Below are 24,723 nucleotides of genomic sequence, written 5' to 3'. Positions count from 1 at the left end.
CCTAACCCAACCATTTTAAACTGCAAGGTTACCTAACTATTATGAGAATGGCAACTCCAGCATTGAATAATACGCAGTATATGTACCGGCATCAATAACATTCATGTCCTGTCTTTTTCTGACGTGAAAGATGGTTGCTAGCGTTTTCTGAGGGGGCTAACTACCTTAATGTGTTAACATGTCAGCTAGTTCACAGTTTGAGTGGATACTCGTCCTTAATCATGTCATGACCATGTGGGTGGCATTAGGTAGAAAAACAGGCAGAATGCCCCCCTCCCATACCAGGGTGTTGTAGCCAGTGGCGTAGCCAGGATATGTTTATGAGGGGTGTTAAGAAGCATGTCCCCCCCCCCCCCCCCCCCGTATTAAAGCGGGGGGTTGGGGGGTTCTCCCCCGGGAAAATTTGGATTTTAAGGTGTAAAATAGTGCTATTTTAGCAGTTTTCAGTACTTAAATTTAAATATTGTAATGGTAAAAATTTTATTAATTTTAATATGAAATTTGTTTGAGTGATGAATAAGAAATTAATTAAAGATTTGGAGCTAAGGGGGGGGGGGGGTTTAACCCCCCCCCCCCTGGGTGCGCCACTGGTTGTAGCCAACAGAAATGCTATATTAAAAGTTGAATTAATCACTGAATGACAACAGTGCTTTTTTGCTATGACTGTTTTTATTATCACTCATGTATCCTGTACACTGTGCTGCTTTGTACCTAACTTGTCCTATGCCAGGGGCTGAGGCCTGATCCGGAATGAGTAATGAGTTTTGGGATGATGACGAACTATAGCAAATGTATGAAGATACTAATTACGTATAAGGGCCTTCTGGCCATGGTACTCCAAACATTTTGAATATGCCCTTATGGCATGCTTGAATGAATTTCGGAGTGATTTCACATGGATACGCTCATGGCGTACATGTTAATGTCACCAGAACCTTAACATGAAAAAATTACTTTGATCTAATTATGTAAAGTACATAAACGAATGAAGTCGGCTCTAGGCAATAAATTAGTCCAGTAGCATGTAAGTGAAACATAGGGTGGTCCTGAGGGACCTCGGGCCGAGTTAATTGTAAAGGAAAAGTTTGTGAAACTTTTAATTGTTGTGGGGGGGCTAGCTGTGGAGCTAATAATGGAAGCTGGTTACACTCACTGATGTTGCAAACTGTAAGGGACTTCACATTGTGTTGTGGGGCTTTCCCCAGTGGTGGAAGAAATAAAACTGCCCGATTTCATTGTAGCAGTGCGCCACTCGGAGCATGCTTCATGTGCAAACTAACTGTGTACAACAGAATATGTCAAGCCATGTCTCAGGTGTGCTCGTGCGAATCCAGAAAGTAGTTATTTTAATATGTAATAATTAATCCATAAAAACAATGTTTAACATTTCTCGATCGCATAAAATGACAATTACAGGTACCATTATGTCATTGGTCAATTGCCACTCGGGTGACAATTATCTTGGTGGCGGCTACCGTTCGCGTCGCTGCACTAAGCTACTCCAGATCCACCCCGTATACCCCTTCTTATAATTATCCTTCTGGACACATGCTTGTATGAGGCAGAGAGATGGAATAATGGCTTTTGCGATTTAAAATAAGAGCATAAATAAAGTATTACATTTCATAAAATACAATTATATCAGTGTACAAATATCATGACCAATTATAGTCATGAGAGGGGTTTGAATTGGGTTGACAATCAAAAAACAATAGTCATAGAGTGTTCTAATTCGTAGATATTGATTAAATTTCAAAGCAAAATACTGTTAATAAAGTCGTAATTAATAAAATGCAGAATCTAAAATAAAAATTATTAAAGAAAATCTGTGCTAACACTTGTTTCAGTATAATTTGTATATTAATAACTATTCAGATTTACTTATAACTTTTATTTTTGTAATGTTTTTGTTTAGATGTGTTTAAAATGTCAGCGTACATATGTTACTTCCTTTTTCCTGTATGGTTTGTTGTGATTGACCATTTTGAATGTATGAGTAGAACATATATTTAATCGCAGGTAATCCGTATATTTTATGTAGTTATAAATTACATTTATGTTGATTGAAGAAGTTTAATCTTCCTTTTTGGTTGCAGTTGTTTCCTTATTATTCTTTGGCAAGTGTTAAGCGTGTAAATTGCATTTTCAATAAGGCATTTCTTTTAGGTTAAAGTTTTAAATACATGTATTTCGTGTAAAGTTAATTAATTCCCTTATTTATATATATGTGCTTGACTTAACCCCCTGTATCTCTTTGTTTTAGAAATGGTGCGTATGAATGTGTTAAGCGATGCACTGAAGTCTATAAACAATGCTGAGAAGCGAGGAAAGCGGCAGGTTCTCATCAGGCCATGTTCAAAAGTAATTGTCAAATTTTTGACGGTGATGATGAAACACGGTAAGTTAAAAGTCACTTAGTTGACTTAAAGTTGTACGTATGTGTATTGTATCAAGCCTAGGCTTTGGTGCAGCGACGATTTCTGACATCATTGCACATGACTGCTGGGTTCTAGTTTCCTATGGCTTCCCCTGTCATTTTATCACCTGCTAGCTGTTACCTAGTTATGGATGACAGGTAAAAATACCTTAACTTTAACAATGTCTGAATTCACCTGTAGTATGCATACTGTTTGGCCTGGTTCACTGAGACTTGTGTTCCCTAGAGCCGAAAGTTGGTAAATGTCATGTGTCACGTTATCTTCAGTTCTTGTTACTATCCTCAGTTTACCATATAAAACAGCATTTGTAAATTCTGCTTGGTTTCAGAGAAATATCTGTTCACATGTTACGTTGGGTAGCCTGTGCAGTAATGTTGCCGCTGCCATTATGCGTTAGTGTAGCAACCTGAGATACCCAAAGTTTCACACCAGTCCATTCCGAGGCGTGAACATTTCTGAAGTTCACAGTTATTCTTGCAACTTTGGTAGCACAAAATGTTGGGATATTAGATAATTGTCTAACTTCATTTTAAAATACTATAATGTGAAACTACTAACCTAAACAACCATTCTCACAATATCACAAATTTGTAATATTTACACCAATTCTTCTTTAAGTAAACTGCTGACATTTTTGTCATTTAAATTTTTTTAATTTTCAGAAACGTGGCTTTATTTTTAAACTAACAAAGGGTAAATATGTAGTTGAGCGGTATTTGCGAGGAAAAAAATGTTAAAAATCTAAAAATACCATTATTAGAGGTTCTTCAACTTCCTCTTTTCATTAAAAGCGGTGGAGGTAAGAAATTCCAAATACTTTAGGAGATATCGAATTTTTTAATTTTGCAAGGAGATATCGAATTTTTTAATTTTGCAATACAAGACCTGTGGAACCATTCGAGCGACGCCATTTTTGTTATTTTGCAGTGTGTTCGTGAATACGTGAATCGTCAATGCGTAATTTAATAAAATGGTTGATTAGGTCAGGTCAGTTACATTATTAATACTTTCAAATTAAGCAGACATTAAAAATAATGTGAATTAATTTTAATTATTCTTTAGTTTTAAATTATTTATAATGTACTGACCTTGGTAAATATTTACAATCGCGGTAGATGCCAAAAAAAATGCTAAAAATCTGAAAATACTTTTATTCTGTGCCCTTTCACTTCCTCTTTTCAAAACAACCGGCGGAGGTAAGAAATTCCAAATACTTTAGGAGATATCGAATTTTTTAATTTCATCATATGTAGAGTCGCGGTATATGCCAAAAAAAAATGCTAAACATCTGAAAATACCTTTATTATATGCTCTTCAACTTCCTCTTTTCATTAAAAGCGGCGGAGATTAGAAATTCCAAATACTTTAGGAGATATCGAATTTTTAAATTTCAGCACAAAACCAGCGCATTCCTGTGGCGTGCGTGTACCATTGTTTCTTGTTTACGTACGAGTATCTATTTTTTTATTGGATAATGATGTCACGTGATTGTTCGTGATAGGCCAGAATTCAAATGAACTAATACGTGATTATTTAGTTCAATTATTGTTTAAAACGGTGTTTAATTACCGCCTCCAACTTACGTGAGTTTTTAATGTTTCTAATTTTAAAGTCTTATTTGTTATTTTGATATTGTTGCGCAAGTAATAAGTAACAAAAAAATTTACGTGAGTTGTTACTGTACATCCTTTGTTACGGGTTTGTTAGGTAAGGTCAGTTACATTATAAATAATTTAAAACTAAAGAATAATTAAAATTAATTCACATTATTTTTAATATCACCTTAGTTTTAAAGTATTTATAATGTAACTTACCTGACCTAATCGACCATTTTAGTTTACTGTTCACCCTCTGTCCGGGTTTGTTTGGTCAGGTCAGTTACATTATAAATATTTTAAAACTAAACATCCATTAAAATTAATTCACAAAAAATTTTTTAATGTCGGCTAAGTTTGAAAGTATTAATAATGTAACTGACCTGACCTAATCAACCATTTTATTAATTACGCATTCACGATTCACGTATTCACGAACACACGGCAAAATAACAAAAATGGCGCCGCTCGAATGGTTCCACAGGTCTTGTATTGCAAAATTAAAAAATTCGATATCTCCTAAAGTATTTGGAATTTCTTATCTCCGCCGCTTTTAATGAAAAGAGGAAGTTGAAGAGCATATGATAAAGGTATTTTAGGATTTTTTTACATTTTTTTTGGCATCTACCGCGACTCTACATATCATGAAATTAAAAAATTCGATATCTCCTAAAGTATTTGGAATTTCTTATCTCCGCCGGTTGATTTGAAAAGAGGAAGTGAAAGAGCATAGAATAAAAGTATTTTCGGATTTTTAGCATTTTTTTTGGCATATACCGCGATTGTAAATATTTACCCTGACCTTACCTAACAAACCCGTAACAAAGGATGCACAGTAACAACTCACGTAAATTTTTTTTGTTACTTATTACTTGCGCAACAATATCAAAATAACAAATAAGACTTTAAAATTAGAAACGTTAAAAACTCACCTAAGTTGGAGGCGGTAATTAAACACCGTTTTAAACAATAAATGAACTAAATAATCACGTATTAGATCGTTTGAATTCTGGCCTATCACGAACAATCACGTGACATCATTATCCAATAAAAAAAGTAGATACTCGTACGTAAACAAGAAACAATGATAATCGCCACATCAATGCACTGGTATTGTGATGAATTTTAAAAATTTGATTTCTCCTAAAGTATTTGGAATTTCTTATCTCCGCCGCTTTTGATTAAAAGAGGAAGTTGAAGAGCATATAGAAAAGGAATTTTCGGATTTTTAACAATTTTTTTCGCAAATACCGTCCAACTACATATGATGAAATTTAAAAATTCGATATCTCCTTAAGTATTTTGAATTTCTTACCTCCGCCACTTTTAATGAAAATAGGACGTTGAAGAGCATAAAATAAAGGTATTTTCGGATTTTTAACATTTTTTTTCGCAAATACCGCCCAACTACATATTTACCTATACCTCTATATTAGTATAAATTGAATGAAATGATAAAAAAACTTTTGGAAATGGCATAATTGTTTACATAATTGTTTGTTCAAGCATCAATCAAAAACTACTGGACGGATTTAGATGAACGTTTTGTTTTTTGAAAGGTATATGGCTACCTTATAAACTAGGCTATATATAATAGTAGAATTCCACCCCTAAGAGGTTGAAAAAGGGTTAAGTTTGGTTTAAATCACTGAAACTAATCAATTTAAAGAATATATATGTATCATCAATAATTAGCATTTTAAAAGATCCAACCATAATTTTAAATTTTGTGATAATCAACCCCTAAGGCGTGAAAGAGGGGTAAGTATTTTTAAGGATAAATAATTATATCTGTGAATTTAATTAAGTGTAATAAATGATATTGGGTACCAATAATAAACATGAAAATACAAATAACCACAATTTTTATATTTAGCGAAATGAAAATCTTAAGTGCTGATAAGGGGGTAAGTATATTAAAAAAAAAAGTATTATATCTCCGAAGTTAATAACAAATAATAAATGTATAAAAACTACCAACCACAATAATTATGTATTTCGAAATTTGACCCTCAAGAGGTAAAATAAGGTATATATGAATTAAAGATTAATAATTATAGCTGAATGAATTTAAGCTTTATAAATAATTTTGGTAACCAATAATAAACATATGAAACATGAAAACTACTTACCATAAATTATTTATTTAATTTTTTCAAAATGCAACCTCTAAAGGATGAAAAAAATAATAATGGTGTATAAGATTAGAGCCAAACTATACACATCATCCACCAACTTTAATCAACCAAAGTCATAGCCATTAAAAAAATATGTTATTTTTAATATATCTAGTACAGACCTGCCAACTCTCACGATTTTGGTGTGAGGCTCACGATTTTAAGGTCCATCTCACGCCCTCACGCCAAAATAGTGTTTCCTCACGATTTTTCGGGGCCCCAAGATTTTGTTTGTAAAAGTTACAAAACAAGTTTTACGAAAGCTTACAGTAACGAGTTTCCATCAATACTCGAGTCACGTAAAGGAAGCAATTTTGCGTTTTGTAGCGTGTGCCATGCTGATTTTTCTATCTCGCATAGTTGAAGAGGAGACATTGTGAAACAAGTCACTACAAAAAAAACACAACTAACACATGAAGTGTATTGCTTCCAATAAAAAAAATAATTTGGCTGTGAACAGTGATAATAGTGTTACATGAGCAGAATGTTATTTTACATCTTTTATAATTGCGGCCCTGCATGATCACTACACGACAGCGCTAAATTATGTTCAACTAAATTAAATCTGCAACCTATAATTTGTTTAAATAAATTTTTAAGCAGAGACCATGTAACATATGTACAGGTATGTCACTTAAATTTAAAGATTCTCATTTGTTGTTTTTTATATCTAATCTGTATTTATGGGCCTGAAAATTTTTATCGAGGACCTCATGATTTTTTTAATTTGAATGTTGGCAGGTCTGCTAGTACCATATACATAACTTGATTACTGTTGGGCTAGCAAAATAAAGTCATTACTAACATATGAACTACTATTTCCAGCAATTGGGCTTAATAATTACAATAACCTAGAAGTAGTTAAAGGCATAAAGCCAAAATACATGTGAAAATGTGCACTCTTTTGTGCCAAGTGCCACATAAGAAACACGTGCACATGATATATACATATATAAATCACTCAAAAAAATTTATATTTTCAGATTTCTGGATTTGTTTTGGATGTGTTTGTACATTAAAGTGTGTTTTTTGATGTTATAAAAAGTGTACTTTCGTTCACTGCCTATATGTGGCATAAGCTTGATTTTTTTTCATAAACTATAGTAAAATAAAAAAGCTGAATAAATTCTAAGTATGCTAATAATTTAAAAAAAAAAGTAGGTGCTTGGAGTCAACATGCAACACAAGTGAAACTTCTATCTTGCTTATTGTATTATTACTATTATTAGGTATAGGAAACACAATTCACTTTGGCTGAGGCCGCAGATCAAAAAAAGGGCAAGTATGTGAGCACTAAATTAGGCTATTGTGAGGGTGCAAGTATGCTGCATCAATTCTACCTCTTCCGTGACTTCTCCTATTCTACTGGTTACACTACCACATGACTATTCTCCTTATGCAATTGGAATTTTCATAACAATCAAAAATTGTAACACCCTCAGCATAGAAGTTTTTTTCAAATACCTTGGACTATCTGTAATAAAAAAAAATTATCGAGTTTGCTATATGGACAGAGAGTAGGAACAACAGTTATATTCAGTATTGTTTGATAACAAACTATTGCTAGGGGTTTCTCTGTAATTCCTTTAGGAATACAAACTATGCTGTCTGCCTGCTAGCTGAGATTGACTTTCACACATCCGCCATCTTTACATGCATGATTGCCTTTGGATTAGTTTGAGGTGATGTAGTTATTTTGGTATTCAATGAGAAAAGTCTTTCATTGTTAGAGAGTGCAGCTTTTTTTCCCCCCTCATCCAAACCTTATGATACATGAACTTACATGTATGTTATTAATTTCTTCATGGGACCTATGGTGGATGTTGCAGGCTACATCGGAGAGTTTGAGATAGTGGACGATCATAGAGCAGGGAAGATCGTTGTCAATCTCACTGGCAGGCTCAACAAATGTGGGGTTATTTCGCCGAGGTTTGACGTTCCCATCAATGACATCGAGAAATGGACGAACAACCTGCTTCCATCTCGTCAGTTTGGGTAAGTACACGTTTGGTCTATTATTGTCAGTAAGGACAGAGCTGATTTCATATGGTGCAAGGTTTTTCTAATGCAAAATTTTTTAGAGAAATTGATGTGAAACTAGTTCAGGGTTAGTGGTACATTGGAAGGCATAGATAAGGACAGTTGTGTGGGCAGCTACTTTGGCTGATTTCTTCATCTCAGCGTCAATCCTCTGAATTGTTTCCTTGCGTTCTAAGAAAGGCCTTTTATTATTATAGTATTTATTATATAATGGATCTCATAAAGAATTAGCATAAAGTTTAACTAGCTTCTGGCAATGGGAAAGATTGTTTTAGCATAATATGTTGTAAATACGAAATGCCCATTGCATGTTCAACTGTTGCAATTAGAATGTGTTGTGATGGTTGTCATTTAGAAAAGAAACACTGTAGTTGTATTGAGAAATGCTAATTCAAGAAGTTTTTGTAGGAAAGGGATGGTTAATATACCAACGTCGGTTTATCTGGAAGGGAAATTTTTTAAAAATATTATATGATCAACCTAATGATAAAAATACTGTTGTTAAGACAGTTAATTCATCAAAATGTGGTGCATTAAGTCTGGTATGTTTGTTTTTTGCAGGTATGTTGTATTAACCACCAGTGGAGGCATAATGGACCACGAAGAGGCGAGGAGAAAACATCTCGGTGGGAAAATCCTCGGGTTCTTTTTTTAAATGTAAAAATGTAAAGGTCAAATAAATTAACACCTTTTTGTGTTTGTATTATCAGTTTTAATACACTATGCCCCAGATAAAATACGTACTTTATTTTATTTTTGTCTAATCAAACTAAAAGCAAAGTGATGATGCTAGGTTTTTTGGCTGCAATTGGTTTTAGTTTTAAATAAATTTATTTGTGCAAAATCACAATTTAATATTAAAATACCTATTTATAAACTCAGTATTAGAGTGGTGGTGTGAATTGTAAAAGTTGTCTTGTATGATCCTGAGGGTGTAAATAATGAAAGTTAATTATAATTTACAAATTTCTTTATCACCAGGTACCATGTTAGAATGACAGATATTTCATGGATGTAAGTCCTGCTATTGGGAGTTAGTTTTGATGTGCTAAAATTGCAAGTTACTGCTCAGTATTTTCAGTCAAGGTTTTATTTTTACTGTCTTGTAGAAGGCAAAATTCACAACTATTTTTTTGTGTGTGGCAATAAGTTTGTGTTTTATGCATTAATTATATAATCAAGTATGAGTGATGCTGGTATTTAATGATGCTTTAAGATGTCATTTCACATGCCAGTCAACTGATTACCAGTTTAAAACAAATTCCAGCAAAAGGACTTATTTTAGAACTAAATAAAATACATATTTAAATTATGTCTGCTTGTCCAATCAAAATTGAAGCAGAACGTCTTTTTCTTGTTTTTTTGGTAAAGTTAAAAGTTTTAAAGACAATTAATGATGCTTATATATCTGCAAGAATAATGTTATGCTTTCACCAAAAAAATTGAGTCTTTAATGGTAATTGTGGAGTGTGTGTGTGCATTTGGGTTAAAGCTTTCTCTACTGCCCCTTGCGTTTATGATAAAGATTAATATGTGTGGGTTTTGTATGAAATATTTTAACCATGTTGAGACACACAGACGAGTGTTCACAGCAAACTGCAGTGCCATCTCAACAATCACATTTTGAGTGGTTTTTCAAATACATCAACAAACTTCTCATGTTGATAAAACTCTACTCAAAACTGATTCCAATAATTTTAAGATTATTTTTAGCTGGTGTACTTCTAAAATATTAATTACCCCAGAAACACACAGAAGTGTAAAAACAACACCAATCACTTGGCGCTGCTCCTCGGGGTTCGGCATCACAAAAGTTCTTCTATAATATCAACAACTTTTTGAAATTAGGATGTTGTACAGGTTTTACAGCTTCGTAGTGAGTACTCCATCTTATCTGAAAATCTCTTGACACTAACTTCAACATTGGTTAAAAGGGTTGTCTGTCTGTGTGTAGAAGCTGAGAAAAATCAGTACAGTCTTTCTAAGGTCTCAAAAAAATGGTTGTGTGCTGTTAAAAAGCAGCAAAAGAATGCACTTCACACAGATTATGAGCGGCTGTAACAGAGTGTACACCCGTTAAACCCAGCGCCCCCTAGCTACTTGTGATGTGCCAGGATTTGCCCAGTTTAAGTGAACTACCTGACCTGTTCACCACATGAGCCTTCCAGAGATAAAATCGGACATTACTACTACGTGAATACTGAAGAGGAAGATGGCGGGTCAGACTCTGGTATTCTGGCTAGCTTGAGGTATCGCCTACAATCGGCGAGTGAAGGAATAAAGTTGCTGAAGGGACCCAGAACTTTAGCGAGTAGAAGAGTACTTGCTAGGCCGGGTGCAGCAGTGAACGACCAGCTATGCATAGTGAACAGCAAGTCGCAGCAGGGTGGAGACACCTCTACCTTCAACCTTGTCCATGCCTCACTAACTCCATTTCCAGATTTTAGTACGTTTCACAGGAAGAGGCCGCAGTACTCTGAAAGTGAGTGAGATGACAGGCAGCGAGTACTTCAGTCGGGTGCTGCGCTGGTAGCGAGGTGTCGCCCTGGCTTCCAGGATTGGTCGAGTAGAGGCATGCACAGTTCAGCGAGTCCCTACTGTCGGAGCTAGTCTGACGGCTGGTTCGCTGGGCAGCTAGCTGGCACTGGGTAGGATGATTGCTCCAAGAAGTTCTTGCGACAAGATATTCTGGCTGTAGTACAAACCCTGTTATGTTGGTTTCAAACCCAACAGTGCTTTAAGATTAAGTTAATGAGTTCTCCAGCCATTGTAGATGCATTGTCTTAAGCCTGACACTAAGTGATAACTAGCCCATCCAAGGGTTTTCTTAACACTGTAATTTAAAAGTGCAATAAACTTGTTTTGTGCAGTAGGGTACATATAACTTGTGAGTTATCTGTAACCTGTCTGATCAGGTGTTCTTATAGTGTATTATATTTTGCTATCAGTTCAATTAGCTGTAGAATATTTCTGATGGCATATTCTCTCTTTTGGCCACAAAATGGTAGTTTTTTGAGCCAAAAATAATATTACATCTTGGAGGCTCTTCAAAATATCCCTCCATTTCCTTTAGGAAAAAAGATTTAATTCATTCACATGGAATTAAATTACAGAGTTCATAAACTTGAAAATCATTTTATGAAACTGCATATTTATCAAAACTTATATATGGTACATTTGTTAGGAGTCTGGCTCTATCTGATTGCTGAATTGTTCTAAACGCTGTGTGTACTGTTTTGCAGCGGTGCTGAAGTTGCTTGTGATGGGGCCAGGGGCGCAGCCAGGAGGGGGGTTTTAGGGGCTCAACCTCCCTCCCCCCCCCCCCCCCAGCATCAAATCTTTAATTAATTTCTTATTTATCACTCAAACAAATCTCATATTAAAATTAATAAAATTTTTACCATTAAAATATTTAAATTTAAGAACCAAAAACTGCTAAAATAGCACTATTTTACACCTTAAAATCCAAATTTTCCCGGGGGGGGGGGGGGGGGGGGGGCATGCTTCTTAACACCCCCCATACACAAATCCTGGCTACGCCACTGGATGGGACAGATTTTGTTGTACAGACACAAAGGTTTGTAATATATGGTAAATGATCCCAAAGCTGAACTTTTGTTCAGTGGCAGAACGTTTCCTGTGACACATCAAAAGTTTACCGCCGCAAACCTTTTGAGTTACACCAAAAAATCACATTTAGTCCCAATAGATGATTTCTTACAATTATCTACAAAAAATGATTTTGTAAAGTGTAATTTATGTAGTATACTCAGTATGGACACCAAAATAATCTAGAAAAATTGCATGTTAATAGTTTTTTTAATAAAAGTAATTGTTTTAACATATTTTTAAACGTAGCAAATCCATAAAATTCAAGTTCCTGGAAATCAGAATACAAATAAGATAAATATGAGTAATATAAACACTTAACGTTGCATTTATCTGAAGCTTTGAAGTGGTATATTTGTTAAGAATCTTGCACATGAAACCTTTTGAATGATATGTGCACTGTACAGTGGTGGTGCTGAAGTCACTCAAGCTGGGGTAAAGTTCGCTCTCAAGAAAGGTTTTTGATATACCTAATATAAATCAAATTTGAATTTTTTACAGTAGTAGAATCAATGTTTTTGAGTTATGTAGAACGTGTACCACTGCACACGAACGTCACAGTGAAAATGTGCAGTCAAGTCATACATTATAATTTTTCATTGCTCCGCTTAATTCTTACTATCAATGTTATTTATATAGTAGTAAACTATCAGTTTACCAGCCAAAGTAATTTATAAGCATTACCTACTCTTAACAATGATATGGAAAAATAAAAAAAAAGTTCAATATTAATTTTGACAATGCAAATCAATAATGTATAAACACAATGAGTTTGATGGTAAAATTGCTTAAGTAAAGATTTTTACATATTATTTCTCTAAGTTTCAGGTGGTATATTTTTTTATCATATTAAAACAAAAGTAACAATGTTCCCTTAAGATAAATACTTTATTTTGCCTAATTGATCACAACCTGGGTAAATATAGTTGACTATGTAATGATGTGTAGTGTGTCAGTAGCATTGAGATTACTCCTATGTTAAGTATTGGTATTTGTTTAAGTAGTTTTATAAAATTATTGTGTTTAGTCTTCATATAGCTATTCTGTCTTTATAATTTAGGTACCTTCTAGGTTTCTGCCTCATTTGAAATGTCATTTTCGAACCCTAGAGAATATAGCTTCAAATCTCACTAGTGATCACATTTTCCTATTCCAAGTGTTATCAGTCGAATAAAAAAATAAATTCTTAAATCATACTTTATGAGAATGAATGCCCACGTAAATGTTTTTATGAAATTTACATTTGCAATTATTTTGAATTTTTGGTTGACCTGTTAAGTTCAATGTAATTTTATGGACTTAATATAAAAAAATCTTTCATAAGAGAAGAGTGATTGAAACATCTTATTTGCGTTAATTTACCTTGAATATACCAAAAGTAAATAAACTGTGAGAGAAGTATCCAGTAACGTTTTCATATTATATGGCCCCTAACAAACTATAAGATAAAATAAAAATTACTTAAGAGTGTGATGTAGCCTTAAATACACGTTCAAATATTTTGTCTTTAAACTATCTGAATATAATGGGGACTTGATATTTTACATTTCAATCACAGTGTATTTGGGAAGTAACAGACACTAGTTGTATTGGCAACTGGTAATAAAAATTTTATTCACTTATTTATGTAATTATCTTTTCAGAAAATAAATACTTAAAATTACTACTGTTTAATTCTGTGTCCTATTAATTATAGACTTTACAACATCCGGCGTTAGTGCATACAAATAATTTAATTTTATGAAAGTTAAATCGAAAATATTTTAGTACAATGATTGAATCTGAAGGAATCGGACATGCGCAAAAAGTATTTAATCATACAAATCAGCACGTTTCCGCCCTTAATATTCTAAAATTCTAATTAAATTGTAGAAAGGGATATTTAATATGTAAAATAAATATATTCCTATAATAGATCGAATTCCTTCGAACATATGATCGATGCATAAACTAAACGACTCCATCTTGGTTTCAACAGTTTTTTTTGCTTTAATAAAATTTCTATCCTTTGATATTCACAGTATTGTAAAGTATAGCACATAACTTAATATAATTACTGAAGTTTATTTGCTTCAAATATTTTATCATGTGACGTCAATGGTATTTATTATTTAATTTTTTTTAATGACCATGGCTGCAAAAAAGTGGATTTAGTATGTATAAAGAAAATAAATCATACTCTCTTTCTGGAAAGAACCTTAATTGAAAAAAATTCTACAAATGACTTCTAATATGAATAAGTTAACGTAGTTGGTTGTTTGAGTGGATAGTCAATTGTTGAACGACTAACTTGCGTTGGAAATAAAATAAAATTTCGTGTGGTTAATAATCTGTACTTACAAAATTTTTGAATCGTAGACCAATGCCAGGTTTTGCATTGACATGCTGGCATATATCAGTTAATGTATCTGTCAATTTTTCTTACAGAAATTTGTGAATTCACTTATTCACTACACTGCATCCTCTTTAGCTGGAACGTGCATTAATGTTAATAAAAAAAGTTAGGAACTGAAGGACTTGTTTACGTATCTTATTAACTGGCTGGAATTTTTTTTAATGTTATAACAGGTTTGATTAATACGGATTGCTTTCTATCTGGTGAACACATGTTATAACAGGTTTGATTAATACGGATTGCTTTCTATCTGGTGAACACATGTTATAACAGGTTTGATTAATACGGATTGCTTTCTATCTGGTGAACACACTATGACTATCGAGTAGAAGTACCAACTATAGTTCACAATAATTCTCATATACGTAACGTATCCACCAACTGTATCGATGTTAAAAAATACTATGTAAAAAATATGTTTGATTTGTAAATAATCACTTACATATTGATTGTTTTTTGTAATTATAGGTTTTATTAGGTAATTCAGTTTGTTGTTGTTCTTTAACATTTTTAAACCACGCCCCTTGTGTTTCATTGGTCGCTTACTCTGCGCATGGTTCTTTGGTGCTGGAGAGACGCGCACTCTAGCCGGTTTTATTTCAGAGTAACTAACCGAGAGCAAAAAAAAGCGGGTCGCGTGTTGGGAGTGAGGTGGGGAGGAGCGTTGGCAACTGTCGAGTAAACGTTTGTAAACGCTTGCGGGATTTTATGTGAATGTTCATTGCGTGATACGACGAGTCATTACAAAATCGTAAACCATGAAACCAAAGTTTTAAAATTATTCCATTATGTTTGTGTTGAATGTGTATGACGCCACTGAACTTCTGTTTCCGCCAGGTAGTTTAAAAGTACAGCTGTGTAATAACTTGTTCAACAGGTGTTTTTAAAAGTTTGGCTGCATAACCTCCAAATGGTAATATTACAACAGCAATGCTAAATTCGTGTGTCGTGTGTTCGCGCGTGTTGCGATAAATGTGGGAGTGCGCCTTTCTTCTGGAAAATAATATCTCTAGCAAACTTTGATGCATGAATTTTCAAAAAAAGCATTTACAGTTCATCCGCGTCGGAAATGGATGACAAGGGAAAATTCAGGTGTGAGCTATCAAATAAATCCCGGACGTATAAAATGTTATGCAGATCTTCAAGGAGAGCACATCACGAAAAACTGGTTGTTTTCTTCCTCTTCTGTTTACTGACCGCTTCCTCCGTAGCAGGTAGGTACTTCCTTAAAATTTCTTTGTAACGGAAATTTACTGTCGGTAATTTTTAGTTGGCTTTATTAATAAGAAGGTTTTCGGGTTTGGTGGAAAATAATCAGTGCGGCTGAATTAACGCCAGTTTATTGCATAAATTGTTTTTTATGATCAAAACCATTCTCGAGGTAAGTAAGTTTTCATGCGGCTACGTAAGTTGGAAGTGTTGGATCAAACTTGATGAGTTGTTCATACTTATTATTTATCCTATTTCGTGTTTTACGCATTTTCATTTTGAAACTTTTGTTATTTTTGACATTTGGAGAAAGTTATCAGACAATGTACTTTCCTGATGTGAGCAGCGTAAAAAATACCTTCTCCAGTCGCGTTGAAGAGTTTTTACTGGGAGGTTGATCTGGCCAGCTGACAGCGTAGAACTTTTCTTCTTATTTATTTATTTATTTATTTTCATATCTTTGACCCCATTTCTGGTGTATGATACATGAAGTACATATAGAAAAAATATATATACATTTAAAGTTACACAAAAAACAAAATATACAATTTTACAAAAAACAAAAGCACAAAATATACAATTTCACAAAAAAAAAACACAAAATATACAATGTCACAAAAAAAACACAAAATATACAATTACATTTTACTTATAAGTTATTAATTACAGCATATGAAATTGCCCTATAAAATCTTTGCTATTATTTTTTATTTTTATAAAGTCTTCAACATCTTTGAAAGAATAAAAAAAACTGTTTTTCAGCTTTTTTTTTTTTTTACTTCTATTGCAAAAAAAATTTTTATTATTAATATTTTTAACATGCCGAGGTAGACTATTATCATTGAATATATATAAAGTTATATATATTCAATGCTATTATATAAGCAGATTCCCACATAATTACATTTTTTGGCATATTGGCTGGTGGAGTGAGATGGTATTCTGAGGTCGTGTGTAGTTCTTGTTTGATACGGGTGTATGTCACTATTTGTTTTGTGTAGATGTATGTTATCTTTCATTAAAATCATTAGCTGGATAAAATATTGACAGTAAAAAGGTTGAATTTTGAGATCTTGAATAGGTGTCTACAGGATGATGATGGTTTCGAAAATGAAATTAGTCGAATTGCTTTTTTCTGAAGCTTAAATATTCTGTTTCCTTCTGCTGTGTGTCCCCAAAGTTCCATGCCGTAACACATAATGGAATGAAAATTTGCAAAATATGCAGATCTTACATAGTCTTTAGACAATAACATTCTAATCACCCTAAGATCATAACAAGCACGGGTTAGTCTTTTAACAGTGTTGTGTATATGCGAGTGCCAGTTTAGGTGGGTGTCTATTTCAAAACCTAAAAATCTTGTCTACGGCATTCTGCTACGTAGTCCCCAGTTAAAAGTAAATCCAGGTTTTAATAAAGGTTAATAATTGAACTATTTACACTATAGTTCGCCAAATGCCGATGGTAACATTTTGTCTGTTTCTTGGCTGTGGGATTCTCGATACTGAAGTCGTTCGTGTGTAATGTAACTGATCTTATGACCGCTGGCCTTAGACTGTTAGGTTCTTCCTTTTTCTCCAGTTTTACTTTTGCCTCGGAGCTCTCTAAAATTCTTCGGGAAGCAATAATTAATTGTTTCCAGTCTAGTCTGCCCGAAAATAGAACTTTGAACTTTTTCCTGTCTAGTAAATAATTTTAACTTGACCGGATTTATATAGACCTAGAAAGTTTGTTCGTTTGAAGAAAAAAAAATTCGACATTTTCAGTATTTAGAACTGTAATCAATTAACTGTCATTTAAAACAAGATTAAATTATGGTGTGATGTCTCAATATACATAAATTATATTACTACGCAGCAGGTTTGGCTGATTTAAACCACAAAGGTTTGAACCAAGTGATTTATTTAATGTTTTAGAATAGACTATTTATTTTAATGGAAGGTCTAATTCTACTATAATATTACAGGAACAAATAATTGTATACTAATCAAGATCTTATTTAAATTATCTGAAAGAGTTGTAAATTGTAGTCAAAAGTGTAAAAACATGGGAAAATAATTAAATTTATTTAAAAAAAAAAATATTTGAAAAAAAAGGGGGGGTGACAGAACTAATTCCCCCCCCCCCCCCCCCTATTTTTACTATTAGCTCAGCGCATTAGATCACATTGAAGGCTTAAATCACTGACAATCCCATAAAACACTCTCTCTCATAGTAGTAGTCAATGGGAATGCGGCATTGGTCTGAGAATTCTAGCCTGCAGACTTTGAACCAGCTCCTATAAACCACTTGTCTTGCACTTAGCACTGCACCAGACGCGCATGGTTATGTTCAAATTGTTATTCTACATTCTCCGCTGTGACGTTAGGACATGCCACTGAGACAATTGAGAATCGTACTCCGACTGTTCTTTCTAGTACATATTTTCTGAAAAGGTCAACAATGGTATTCCCGTTGTAGTTTAAAGGTAACTTTCAATTATTATTTTTTCCACTTTGTTAGACATCGGGAACATAAATTAATTTTTAACTATTATATTCTCTCATCATAAACTAAGTGCAATATTCTCAGCGAGGTCACGAGACTATTATATATACGTGAATGGCATGAGTAATGGTTGGCTAAGACTTGACCTATGTAGAAATGCTTTTTATTCATTAAGTATAGTAATTACAGAGGCTTGAAGGCCAAATATATATATATACAATAGGAATAATAACACACACAAACCTTACGAAGCAAACAAACAGCAATTCTAGACGAAATTGTCTCTTCTTGTAAAGATGATAATCGATAAGCATAAAACGACAAACTGATGCATGATAAAAACACCATAAACAGGATAGACTCCACTGCCCTCTGCATAATGTTCATTGGCATCACGTGCCAGTTGTCTGAACCAGGCAGCCTGTGATTCGAAGGTTTCTCATTCACCCGGAGTTCTGTCTTTAAGTAGAAACATGAAAAAAAAAAAAAAAAAAAGGTGATTTCAGGATAGACTCCATGATCCTCTAAGCACTCGGGTAAATTACAACTGCTTATTGTTAGAGACCGGAAAAATTCGCGAATTCATTTCGCGATAGGCTAAAATACAAATCGTTATACCTTAGTGCTGCCTCTGCTATTGGTTCACGACTCACCTGGATGACTCTGGGCTAATGAGAAAAACCCAACCAAAGATTTATCGAATCACAGGCTGCTACGCTGGAACGTCTCACAAGACAGCAGCCAATCGGTGGGTGACATTCGACCGAGTGTACGTAGAACTACGGAGTTCATCCTACAGGTCATTGAACCCGCGAATTTTTCCGGTCCCTACTTATTGTCTACTGACTCGTGACATCTGTTTACTGGGATGCTCGTGATTCCATACTTCTTTTGTTGAAGGTTTTGGTCATTGGCCCAGAGAATTTCATATAAACTGTGGCCCAATCACTGAAGCAGCAAAAATGCAGCCGTATTTGGATTCTGACCTATCGCGAAATGAATCCGCGAATTTTCAGGTATCTAATTATGAGTAAAGACCGGAAAAATTAGCGGATTCATTTCGTGACAGGCTGAAATTCAAACATGTGTAAAATTCTGCTGGTCCTGCTATTGGCTTGCAGTTTAACTGGAGTTCTCTGGGCCAATGAGAGACTATCGACCAAAGAAGCGTCGAATCACAAGCTACCCAGTGGAGACGCCTCAAAATTTAGTACCCATTGAACACGCGTGTTTACTTGAGAAATGCAGAGGATAATGGAGGCTATCCTAGAGGTCATTGAATCCGTGAATTTTTCCGGTCCCTACTTAATTATGAGTCATCACAAAGGTATGCGTATTTGAATTCTAGCCAGTTACCAAATGAATCCATGATTTTTCCCCGGTCTGCAGCAATTGGGCCTTATCCTTATTCACCACAGTGTAGTCCACTGGGCCAATCGCGTGCCGCCGATAAATGAAGAGTCGAATCATGTCCGACAGAGGCACGACAAAAGCCGCGGATACAGAATCGGCCCGAGTGTGCACATAGCTTGGAAGTCTATCCTGGTCTCTAACAATTGAATTCCCGCAAACGCAAACCGGTGGAAAATAAAAGGATGTTATTTTCGAAAGCTCTTGCACAGCGCAGATAGAGCGACATTTTTTTTATAACTTACGATGTGAACGTGGTTGTCGACTGGCAGAAATAATGATTTTTAACCATTCTCCGTCCATGTTGGAAATACAGCCTTGCAGTTCGTGGAATTCCATTCTGCTTACAAGTCACACAACCTGCAAATGGAGAAAAAAAAATTTTGTTTGTTTGAGGGTGACAAAGAGGATATACTATTTTTTTCTTTCGCTAAAGATTCATCGCAGATAGAGACCGGGAAAATTCGCGGATTCATTCGGCGATAAGCTAGAAGTCAAATACATATACCTCTTAGATGATTTTGCTATTGGCTTACTGTTCATCTGGACGAATCTCAACCAATTAAAAAACCTCCAACCAAAGAAGGATCGAATCACAGACAAACCAGCAGAGACGACTTACAAGTCAGCAGCCAATGAACTGGCGTTATTTGGCCGAGTCTATCCTGAAGGCCATTGAAACAGCGAATTGTTGCGGTCTGTAATCGCAGAGAAGAAATGTGAAACACCGTGGTTGTTGCACGTGGCGGATCCGGGGACCAGCGGGGAGAGGCGAGTGTCCCCCGGAGTGACCTCGCGGTCCTCGGGCGACAGACTGTGGCCTCGTCGCGAACACACTCCGTGACGCTACCCACAACACCCCGCGAACCGGCCTTCCTTCCCCCCCCCCCCCCCATCATCTCTTCCTTGCTCACTGAGGGTTTATCCACGGGAGATGGCATGTTGGGACGCACCGCCATCGCCATCCAGCACTACCGCGGAAATCATTCTCCATCGTGATCCTTAATGCCTGAAGATTGTTAATACTGCCCCATACCACGCATCTGTCCACACGTGGTCTTGCAAGTAATGTCGAATCACAGGAGAACCAATTGGAACGACTCGCAAGTCAGCAGCCAACGCCCGGGTGCACACAGGACTGAAGATCATCCGAAACCGTGAATTCTTTCCAGTCCCTAGTAATGAGGGTGTTTTTAAGTATGGTAAGAGATGATAACCATATTACACCCAATTTGTGTTTCCTGATATAAAAAAATAAACCCAAGAGTTGGTTTTTTTCCCCTGATAAACCCTTTAAAAAAACATTTCTTCAGTGATTGCTCCGTGTACTCAAAAAATCGAGGAAGCAGCTAATCAAGAAATAAGTTTGTTATTAAACTTTCAATTAATTATTTTTTTCTGTATGAGAATAGTATAGTTTTTTTATGTACTGTTAGTAGATGTTTTTAGGAAAATAAAAATTGAAGTTTTTGAAAAAGATTGTAATACTTGTAGCCCCGTATACACATGGCTGTCTGAGGCTAGATGCCGAATGTGGCGGACTGAGGACCCGGGGGCTGCACATGCGTGAAGAAGCGCAGGCAGCAGACAGCAGCAGAGAGCAGCAGACAGCAGCAGACAGCAGCAGACAGCAGCAGAGAGCAGCAGACAGCAGCAGAGAGCAGCAGACAGCAGCAGACGGACGGCGGAGCGCGAGGGGGTGTGGGCGTCCCTGCAGCCGCGCGGGTCGCTGACCGCTGCCCCTTCACTGCCCGCGCGTGGCTGTCCTTCCCCGCTCCGCCGAGACCCCACTTGTTCCACGGGGCTGCTGATAGCTGCTTCTTCCCGTCTCGCACATTTCAGCTGGAACCATAACATTGGGCCTATATGGCGGAGAAAAGAAGACAAAAAGGTGTAATGAAAGTCTCTTGAGTGTTCTCAACAATCCCTCCGCCAGATGTACTTCGCGCAACGTGTATGTACGCCATGACTGGAGCTGCGTGGCTCAGCGGCGGTGTTTGGAACACAGTCTCAACTCGCTGTTATCTTTTCAGCGAGGCGCGCGAGTGGACGCTAGCCGGTGGAGAGCGCGAGTCACAGGTATAGAGATAGAGACACGTGTTACGTAGCACTGGATCTGAAATTTCTAGCGGGACAGCGTGGCAACTTGACAAATCATATACGCCAAACTTGGCTCCGATTGTTTACCTGTGTGACTTTAAGGCCTGCAGACTTTGGCAATTAACTAACTTTATTTTGAATCTTCTAGATGTAATCCCCAAAGGGGTATGCTAGAAGTTATGATGTCCTTATTTCTAAAATATTTTCTTAAACACACAATTTACTTATAGTATTATATAGTTCGTTTTCCGGGTGCATAGCAGTCTTAATGAGTGTGTGGTTTCTTCTACACGGTACTCTACCACCCACACTCACAAATAATAATACCAGTGTATGGGTGTAGTGTATTTATTACTACACATAACATTTTCTAAAAGGAACGAGGTGTGCAGACATGGTCTAGCCTGAGCTGTGCTGTAAGAGGGGCTGCCAGAGCTCGCAGGACTCGACCCTGCTACCCGTCCTGCCTTAACTGGTGCACGGCATCTCGCCTGCGAGGAACCAGCCCGCCTACCTGCCGCAGAGGAGCCCTAGGTCCGGAGACTGCCGAGGCCCACTGGGGCCCGCCTGGCCGCGTGGTGCTACCAGCGCACGGCAACCATGACGTTACATGAAGATAGAGGCGTAATCCAGTCCCTTGAGTGCTTCAAGAATCGTTACTCTCTCCGTAACGCTCAGCGCTACTTTTTTAAAATTACGCTACGATTCGTTACTCTCTGTGACGTCATCGCCTCGACAGCTGTAAAGAAGTTTCGCTTCATAAATAACTTTATAATCACGATGGGTTCCAACCTCAAGACGATGTGAAAAACTTTCTTTGAAAACCTTAAATCCGAAACTCAACTATTATGAATGTTGTTTTAATATAGTAGCATTTAAGTAATTTTTTAACGTCTGCGTGGTGGTTTAATTTTCTCGTTTTTATTATACTGAGTATTTTTGAGAGTGTAAATTGCTAAAAAGGATATTTTAAATTTTTTCATCATCAGTTTCAGGTAAGAAATATTTTCTGTTTCATAGAAAGACAAGTAGAGCAACTTTAATGTGCGGCCATAAAATAACAGGAGTGACAGTTAAAAGGTATTTCAGAGACGAGTTGTTGACGAAAAAAAGGTCCTGCCAGTTCGATGAGTTCTGCGTAGAGGCGATGAACTATTTGATTAGCGAGTCAGTGCCGCCTTTAGCTTCCCCCCTCCCCTCCTAATCAACTCTTATAGAACATGAACATCCAAAAAAAAAATGGTTGTCTGTTAAGTCGGTTTACGGACGATAGTTTAACGTGACGTCATAACAAAACATTGATGAAATGTTTGCATACGTTTATGAATAAAATTGAATCATTTTTATTGAATTATCACTATTTTGTATGGATAGAAAGAAGGAGTAAATGAAATCTACAATTTAATTGATAAATTCACTTTTATTTGCACTCATTAATTCAAATATGTTTATTTAATGAAGCGATTATTTTAACTATAACTTTTATACATATTTGCTATTTAACTTCTTCCAATCTGTGTTATTCTGTTAAGGATATGACGATGATAGGAAAAGTAGGAAATGAATGGGAGTGTTTCAAGTTTAATGTGCCTCGAAAAAGTCAAATCGATGGTTGTTCCAATCGAGTGGAAGAGAGATAGTTGCGTCGCAAGCGTACAATGATCGTAACGGGACACAGCGTAACGGGACAATGTGCGTAACGGGGCACTTTTTCGTGCGTGCAGACGGCGTTCATCGATTTATTAGACGTTGTCACGTCAAAAAACCAACTGTTGTCATGTAGATTACCGCAAGCGTAACCCGCGGCCCAAGTTTCCGCTGGAATCCGGACACAGCGCGCGGCTGGGAACAAACAAACCCTCCCCCCCCCCCCCCCCCCCCCGCACTCAGAGGTAACATTTCTACTAGCCGGATGTTCCGGACCGCCAGCCGACCAGCAGCATACACTTCCGGTCGACAGGACAATAGCAGCGAGGATGCGCGCGCACGCAAAGGCATTTCTGGCCGCCGCTGTTTTGAAAAACAGACCACGCCGCATAACCAAACACACTAGAACTAGAGTAGAGACCAACACCGGACGGCTCCAAGATTATCGTGCGAAAACCTGGGGCTGTTTTCACGCCAGTACGATAAATGACTGACGGTGTGCCCAGTTTGAACAATGTAGTTATCTCAGAGGTGCCCACCCCCCCAAACACTAAGACTCAAACCGCCCCCCCCCCCCCCTAATCTAATGATGCGCCCCCCCCCCCCACCGAAATTTGTTATGCCTGTTTCTCAATTTATTTTATAATATTTTACTTTTTTAGTATTATATTTTATCACATTTTGCATTAATTAAAACTGATTTTCTAATAATAATTTTGGTCATATCAGGTATTATTTCCATCCTGAACCGACAGATGCCAAACTGCTTTTGTTGAGGAAAGTGCGGGGTTGCCAATTTTATTTACAAGATCTCTTTCAATTATCAAAACACCAGAAACGTATTTTTACATTAGAAGATATAATTATGTAAATAATATATACATTTTTCTCGTCTTTTAACCACCCCCCCCCCCCCTGAAATTTTAATGACGCAGTCTGCGTCGTTACCCACCCCCCCCCCCCCTTGAAAATAACTTTCTTATATCTAAGAAAAACTTATTTATACAGATTTATTGGGAGGATAAACCCCCAGTGCTTCAAATTTCTTAAAAAAAAAAGAAGTTAATCGTTTGACACTAGAAAATATAATATAAAATTTAACGATTTCTCTTTAAAATACTTCCGTAGTCACACCTCTTGTGCTAGGTAATTTTTCACGCTCTCCCCATGTGTTAGTATAGAGCTGTACGGTGTTAGTCTCTAGTGAATTTGGCATAACTATAGCTTCAGGTAAGCAAAAACTACTTCACTAACATTAGCGAAACCAGTGTGAAAAATTACTGGGAAGTATCAAAGACCCATTTGTTCAGAAAAAAAAATTTTTTTGACGTGAATGTCTTATAAATCGGGATGCCAGTTTGAAAAGTCTAGTATAAGAAATAGGGCTTAGTATGTTCGATTTGCATATATATACATGGCAAGGGTTAAGCATGCATATTATAAGAAGTTACTTGTAGACGTCACTATGAGTAATAGCAAGTTTCATGAATGTTTGGTTCCAGGTGACTCATACACTGCGAGAGCAGATGTTGGACACATGCGTTAACCAATTTCAATCAAATGAAATTCATTTTGTGCAGAAAAAAGTGAACTATTTAAAGCACTTTAAAAAGTTT

The 24,723-nt window shown here is 36.1% G+C and overlaps 2 protein-coding genes across 5 annotated transcripts in view; both read left to right on the top strand.

Moving 5' to 3' along the window:
• Nucleotides 1–1,917: 1,917 nt before the first annotated feature.
• On the top strand, nucleotides 1,918–8,953 carry LOC134532491 (small ribosomal subunit protein uS8A). Its single transcript, XM_063368927.1, has 4 exons — nucleotides 1,918–2,019; nucleotides 2,264–2,398; nucleotides 8,040–8,205; nucleotides 8,812–8,953. The coding sequence occupies exons 2-4, from the start codon at nucleotides 2,266–2,268 to the stop codon at nucleotides 8,903–8,905; spliced, it is 393 nt and encodes a 130-aa protein (XP_063224997.1). The 5' UTR covers nucleotides 1,918–2,019; nucleotides 2,264–2,265; the 3' UTR covers nucleotides 8,906–8,953.
• Nucleotides 8,954–14,845: 5,892 nt separating this feature from the next.
• LOC134532488 (protein sidekick) overlaps nucleotides 14,846–24,723 on the top strand; it is a 136,666-nt gene continuing 126,788 nt past the window's right edge. For 2 of the 4 annotated variants that reach the window (XM_063368918.1, XM_063368917.1), the window contains exon 1: nucleotides 14,859–15,468. In XM_063368918.1, the coding sequence (XP_063224988.1) occupies nucleotides 15,324–15,468 (145 nt within the window). In that variant the 5' untranslated portion in view covers nucleotides 14,859–15,323. Of the gene's footprint in view, nucleotides 15,469–24,723 lie in introns of all 4 variants that reach the window. The other 2 variants (XM_063368916.1, XM_063368919.1) reach the window with 2 other exon arrangements.

The sequence above is a fragment of the Bacillus rossius genome, chromosome 6, assembly GCF_032445375.1.
Source record: "Bacillus rossius redtenbacheri isolate Brsri chromosome 6, Brsri_v3, whole genome shotgun sequence".
Taxonomy (NCBI): Eukaryota; Metazoa; Arthropoda; class Insecta; order Phasmatodea; family Bacillidae; genus Bacillus; species Bacillus rossius.
This window is presented reverse-complemented; position numbering and strand designations above follow the sequence as displayed.